The sequence below is a fragment of the Gekko japonicus genome, unplaced genomic scaffold, assembly GCF_001447785.1.
Source record: "Gekko japonicus isolate JY-2015 unplaced genomic scaffold, Gekko_japonicus_V1.1 scaffold176, whole genome shotgun sequence".
In the NCBI taxonomy this organism is placed as follows: domain Eukaryota; kingdom Metazoa; phylum Chordata; class Lepidosauria; order Squamata; family Gekkonidae; genus Gekko; species Gekko japonicus.
In genome coordinates, this window is record NW_015160840.1 from 1,676,183 (window position 1) to 1,683,376 (window position 7,194).

At 45.5% G+C, this 7,194-nt stretch overlaps 1 protein-coding gene across 1 annotated transcript in view; it reads left to right on the forward strand.

Moving 5' to 3' along the window:
- Window positions 1-6,847, forward strand: part of LOC107116990 (granzyme A-like) — a gene marked incomplete at its 3' end in the record, with an annotated part of 17,807 nt that extends 10,960 nt beyond the window's left edge. Inside the window, exons 3-4 of the mRNA XM_015419027.1 lie at window positions 1,149-1,290; window positions 6,590-6,847. Coding sequence (XP_015274513.1) covers window positions 1,149-1,290; window positions 6,590-6,847 — 400 coding nt within the window. The remainder of the gene's footprint in view (window positions 1-1,148; window positions 1,291-6,589) is intronic.
- Between the last annotated feature and the right edge of the window lie 347 nt (window positions 6,848-7,194).

Consider the following 7,194-nt stretch of genomic DNA (forward strand, 5'->3'; position numbering starts at 1 on the left):
TCCATTATGTGATCACTTAAATGATCAGGTGATACTCTGAAATGCTGACAAACGCTTACCTCTCATACAGCAACTAGGTGGACTTCATACTGCATGAGATGTGACAAGAGCTATTCCTGACACACATCTGACATTTTCCAGTATTATTGGGAATGGACATAACAGAATCATAAATTATCCAGAGTATCTTTAGCTGTATCAAGATGTTGCCATCTGAGGCAATACTGGAAACTTGATTGGTTCAGGCATATTTGATTGTAGATCTCTAACAGGAATAACTGTGTGTGGGATTCCACTATAAAGCCCTTAGGTAAATATGCTAGGCTGTGTCTATTCGTACCAGAGCTGGTGCAGATATTTTATCAACCAGCAAAGGCCCACAGGCAGTTACTCATGTGATTATCTGATACAGACAGCAGCAATTATTTATTGCATGTCCCTATTTCTCACATTAGTTTTAACATGGAAGCAGGAGGAGAAAATGTATTTTAAAGTAACATTATGAGACATGTGGGGCAAAATACATGATACAACTGACACATGCCAGGTCATGGATGCACAACCAGACTTGCTGTCAGAGGTACATTGGTGGAACTCACCTAAAGCAGCGTTCATTTGCTTGGTGCTGCAAGGGATCACTGTAAGGAGGGAGATGGAGTCTCTGTTTTCCCTCCCAAACTGCTTTTGCCAGCAGAAACAGCAGGGGAGGGGGCTTTTGTCCCTTTTCTATGGCTCCAGTGTCCTTCCTGGGGCACATGGAGGCAAATGGGGGGGAGGGCAAAAAGTGGAGAAAACAGACATATTAAGCTGCCTTATACTGAATCAGACCCTTGGTCCATCAGGTTCAGTATTGTCTACTCAGACTGGCTGCAGCTCCCCAGGGTCTCAGGCAAAGGTCTTTCACATCACCTCCTACTGATCCGTTTAACTGCAGATGCCAGGGACTGACCTGGGACCTTCTGCATGACAAGCAGATGATCTACCACTGAGCCCCTCCAAAGATGATATAACAGCAAAACTCAAAATAATACAAAACAATGTGCTAATTCAGGGAACTTGTCACAAACAAAATATATAATTACAAATGCTATGTGTACTTTGCATAATACATGTTTACTCTTTAAATGTATCTATTTTTATCTTTCTAGAAATATTGGAGACAAAGTTATCCTTGGTGCTCATTCACTATCTAAATATGAGAATGAAAAACAGGAGTTTCAAGTTGTTACGGTGATTCGTCCCAGAAATTATAACAGTGACACGTTCGAACATGACATTATGCTTTTGCAGGTACATTTTAGAACTGAACATGAATGTCTGGGAGAGGGATATGAATTCTTGGGCTGGATCCAGCCAGTTTCTCTTCTGGTGAAAAGGTGAAAAGGCGGGCCCCTTTGACTACCCAAAGAAAGCAAAGCTTTCTGGAATGGACAAGAGCATGTGGTATAGAGGTTGTAATAAGGAGATGAACTGGGGAAGACTAAGGCGGAATCTGCATTTGTCTTTCCCACCGGTGTCCCAGCCTTCTGACTCCATCTTCAAAAAAGCTGTCTACATTTGGTGTTGTTTTCACACCTCAACAGTACTAGCATACTTTCGCACATCCACATATGTTTATCGTCCTTTGGGGTGGCTCCACTGTCATTCTTAACTGCTTTAAAAGAATCTTCTCCAAACAACATTCAAACAAGCACAGAGAAAGACGGCGTCACAGCAGCACAAAAATGATTTTAAAATGCAAATGCAGATTCGGCATAAGTGAAAATTTGCCTGGATCCAACCCACTGTATATTTCTCATCAGGTGTGGGATGCTTTCCCACTTAAAAGTCTGTGCAAGAGAACTTAATTCAAATGGGATTGAAGAGTACAAACCCCGAGTGCAAGAAGCTCCCAGAGGCAGATCTTCCCCACCTTCCCCATCCCACAGCAGCCCCTGGTTATTCCCAAAAAGCCAGTGCTGGGCAATTACGCCGTCTTCTTCAACAAAATACACACGTCACAAAAGGGCTGTAGTGAGGAGCGAGCTGAGAGAATCCGGTGGGGTTGCCCCCTCACTTTTCTCACACTTGGCTTTACTCTGCCATGTCTCTTCTGCTAACAAAAGTGGGCTTTTGTTTGTTAATGTGGTTTTTGTTTTCCCACACATGGTGCACTTTCCCCAGCCAGTTCTCAGGATAGTGGGACCAAACACACATTGGATTTCATCCTTTGTCTCCTGTTGTCTCTGGCCTCCATGGAAATTGGGGAAACTGGGACAAACATGCTCTTTTAAATCATAGGTTCACGTCCCTCTCAGTTACGTGAAATATGATCAAAGACTGGACTGAAACCGTTGGATTAAAGAACGGACCCAGGCAATGCTCCTTTTAAGCTGTGGAGTCTTGTGAGCAAAAACTCTACTTTGGCTGCGGTCACACGCAACATTAGCCACGCAAGAGATACGGAAGACAAGCGGAGTTTCCAGTCGCGATCTCACCAGCACATCTGGGAAGCGTAGTGCTTCCGTGGCACAACTGAGGCTTCCTGCCGAAAAAGCGCAGCAAAAAACTAGTACCTTGGAGGTACTAGTTTCCAGAAACTGCGGGGCAAGGGCGGGTGTCTGATCGCGTTTCCGGTGGTATCCGGCGCCCGCCCATGTCCCCTTGCGGAAAAGGGGTTTTTTTTCCCCACGTCTCCGTGGATGCGCACACGCACCCAACGGAGCATGCGCATTCGTAGTGTACACAAAAAAAGAAAACCAGTTCGCCGCGCCGCGCGCTTCTTCATTGCGTGCAGGCGTGTGTTGTGATCGGCACCTCTCCCTTGCCATGGAACCTCCACAGTACCTCCACAGAACCTCCACAGTAGGTCTGATCGCTTTACTGCATGTTAGTTTGCCCCGGGGCAAACAGCCACACTTCTCTTCTGCAGTTTCCTGCCCGTGTGGCAGGGGCCTTTGTGAGCTGCTGGCATTAAAGTTGTGAGCAAGCGATTTGGCTACTGCATAAATTAGTTTGTTCTGGAGCCACCCTTCCTGAGCTAAGACAAAAATGTGTGAGCTGCAGGGGTCATTTGGGGGGGGACGCAGGGGGACGCCATCCCCCCGGGTGAGGTGCGGGAGGGCGGGGCCTGGAGCTCCCCGCTGGAGGTCGCCGCCGGCTGTGGGGAGGACACACTTCCGGTGATGTCAGGGGGTGTGGCATATGCTAATGAGCTATGCTAATGAGTCCCCCTAGCTCTTTTTCTACAAAATGACCCCTGGTGAGCTGGAAGCTAAAAAACTGTGAGCTAGCTCACACTAACTCAGCTTAGAGGGAACACTGGACCCAGGATAATATTACTAGATTGCTTTTTGAGAATCTCTAAAAGCAGTGAAACAAAAAGATGAAACCTGATTTGCTTTTAAAACTATTACTTGCTAATACTATGCTAGGTATTTTGATAATTTTAGTATTTATCTTCACAGTAATTGTAGGGTGAACTTTTTCATTCCTGCATTCTTTTCTGTCTTGCTCATTTATTTAAAAAAAACCCTACTTATAAAATATAAACATTTCTACAAGAACTTTACAACAGAGTTGCAGCTATGTTGCACTGGAATCTTTGCAAGAAGTATAGCTTACCATCAAACAGAAATTCATGGGAGCACAAACCGGACAAGATCATGGAGAATTATGAAACAAAGATTCTTTGGCACTTCCAATTGCAAACAGATAATCACCTGGAGCATAACACCCCTGATACCACAACCATAGAAAAATATGAGAAATAGAGTTTGGATCTTGATATTGCAATCCTAGGAGACGGCAGTACAGAAAAGAATGAACAGAGGAAAACCACAAAATACCAAGAGCTATAGACAGAGTTAAAGGACCTATGGGAGAAGAAGGTGAGCATGGTGCCAGTTGTCAGTGGAGTCCTTGGAGCTGAATACAGACCGTGAAAGCGGGGCCTCACGATCCTTCTGACTTTTTGGGTTTTAAGCAGGAGGTGTCAGAAAAATTACCACAGGGATAACTGGCTTGTGGCGGCCAAGCGTTCATAGCGACGTCGCTTTTTGATCCTTCGATGTCAGCTTTAAAAAATAAAAAATAAAAAAAAGACATTTTGTGCATTGAGCAAATAACACCAGCTCAGCTCCAGAAGATGGTGTTGCTTAGAACAGCAAGAATCCTTTGAAGATACATCTGCAATTCCCAAGAACTTGGCTAGATCTCAAATTGCAGAACACCATCAACCAGTCAAATATCTGACTATGACAATTCATTATCATCATCATAGGATCCACCTGTTTGTGTTTCTGTCTGTGGCAGACTGTGGCTCATCAGGAAATGAAGCTAAGAGTCTCATGATTGGCCACTAGTGCCAGCATGGTCATGGGTGTTGTTGTACCAGGAATGAAGGGAATCAAACCGTGCTGGCCCAGATTATCACCAGAACAACCCCCCCCCCCTTTCCAGTGCTGTTTCCAAGGGAAGTTAACTTTGTCTGTATGTGGAAGGCATTACTCATCAGAGGTAAAGCTAGGAGTCTCAAACTTGACCACCAGTTTCAGAATAATGCTGGGTCTTGCAGTGTCAAAAATGAAGGGAACTTCCTGGCACAGATTAACTTCAGAAAGGTTTACTCACAAAAAGCCAGGAAGGGTGAGGCAGCACAGAAAGACAGGGTGGGAAATATCCCCTCTGTTATTGGGTGTGTGTGTGTGTGTTAACAACTTCCATGACCTATCACAGCCTGTGTTACGTGGTAGTTAGAGGGTCTGGCTAGGATCTAAGAGACTCAGGTTCAGATCTCCAGTCTGCCATGGAAACTTGCTGGGTGACCTTGAGTCAATCACATCCTCTCAGCCTAATGTACCTCACAGGTCGTTATGAGGATAAAATAGTGGACAGGAGAATAATGTGAGCCACTTTGGGTCCCCACGGCAGAGAAAGGTAGCCCAGACAGGGAACATGGAAAATATACCATGTTACAAAACAAACGGGTTTTAACAACTACCCTGACCTATCAGAGCCTGTGCGATGTCAAGGTTAGAGTGTCTGACTAGGATATGAGAGACCCAGGTTTGAATCCCCAATTTGCCACTGTAGCTTCCTGTGTGACCTTGAGCCAGTCACACTCTCTCAGCCTAATCTACCTCATAGGGTTGTTGTTATGAGGCTAAAATAGAGGGGAGGACAAAATTGTGAAATATTTTGGGTTGTCCTGGGTCAGAGCAGACTCAGCCAAGACCAAGGGGACAAAACAGAATCACTAACCAGAAGTTCAGAGTTCAGTCCAAGAGTCATACACAAGGGAAGCCAGCCAAAGGTCCAAGAAGCAGAGTCTGAGGAGGTCTAAGAGGCATAGTCAAGCAGGTCCAGGGTCAAAGCCAGAAGTTCAGGAGTTCCAGACAGGAACAGTTCCGGGTGGTGTAGTTGCGCATCTCCATAAAGGTGATGAGTTGCTCCCACGCCTCCCCCATCTGAAGCCCCGTCCTTTATGGGCGGCTCACAGCTGGGTCTCATTGCTTGTGAGGGAGCTATCGATTTGGCTCATTAACCCCAGGTGATTTGGCAGTTGCGGGGCAGCGAGGCGCACACTCCGCCTCCTCTCAAGGAGCTCCAGGCACGCCTGCCTCCTCCTGCATTCCCCTGGCTCCGGGGAAAGGGGAGGCAAGGCAGCCTGTGAAGTCTCCCCAAGATCTTGGGCTGTTGAGGTGCTGTCACTCTGGGGTGCCTCTTCCGTGTTCCCAGTGCTCATGGGGCTGGAATACATGCTGACCTCAGCAACTGGGGCACTAGGACCTGCCTCCACTGTCTCAGGGTCACTGACAGAGTCAGCTGGTGGCGCCTCAGAGGAGCTGACGGGGATATTATCAGCATCAGCTGACTGATTCCCAGCTAAAACAGGCTGGCCCACAACATGGGTCCCCACTGGGGAGAAAGGTTTGTCATAATTATAATTTGGGGTATAGTTAGCAAACAAGGGTGATCTTTGTTGCTGTTTCTTCATCCGGTATTTCTGCACCTCTTTTGGTAGGAGGCTGAACTACATGTTAAATATTCAGACTGCCATTAAATATTGCAAGTGAAGTAAGCTATGGGGTTGGTGAGCAAAGTGAACGGGCACACCTCTGGTACTTCTTACGTTGGATAAAAGGCCCCTAGCAATTATAATAAAGTGAAGCAAAGAGCAATCGCTTTGGCTTCAAGGAGAAAGCCGGCAATTAAAGCTCTCTTCCTTCGTCAATCACTACCAGCTCCAGGAAAAGAAGCGCTAACAATTTATTCAGAAATACCACACTCACTGTGAGTATACCAAACATGAAAAATTAGGCCATTAATCAAAAGGGGCTATAAAATAGAAGAGAGTGAAGGAACAATGTCCTCAATAGTGCTTTGCCAGTAAAAACTTTGTGAGTGGCAGTCAGACTCAAGCAGAGATAACAGATGATCACCCTTCTGAGTCCGCTGAGTCAACAGACTTAGAAGGGGTCAACTCCTTTTAGGTTTGTGCTGTGAATCAGGTCTGTTCCAGACTGTCTGGTACAGCTAGCATAGAACAACCAATATCCGAGACTGCCGTTTGTTTATAAACAACTATCTTGCATTCTTATTTCTTCAGCTTAATGGAAGAGCAAGGCTCAACAGAAGTGTGAAAACCGTTCAGCTTCCCAGAACTTATGAAGATGTCAGAGTAGGCACACAGTGTCTAGTGCTCGGATGGGGAGCAACATACAGAAAAAATTGGTCTGAAGTGCTGCAGGAAATCACGGTTACTATCTTTGACAGACATGTTTGCAAGGGTTATTATACCAAACCTGCTGGTCTAATAACAACCAACAAACTGTGTGCTGGTGTCACGAATGGAGGTGCCTGTAGTGTAAGTATATTTGTTTACCAATCCCGTTTTCCTGTAGGTTTAGGATAAGGGTTGGATTTAACCAAATAAAGCACTTTTGTAGAGATTTCAATGGGCATAGACTGGAGTAACTCCACATAGAATTGCACTCATCAATCAGTCACTAATTGGTTCGCCATTGCCATGATCTATTGACATGATTTACTAGCACCTCTAAATTACCAGCTTTCATTTATTGAATAAGTGTTGTCCCTTTTCTTTGCAAAGACACATCTCCTCCATGAAAAGGGCCTTGGATGTGGGCTCAGTTCTAGACTAGCATTTCCACAAGCACAAGGATTTTTGCCCATGTAGTGCAATTTTCTCTC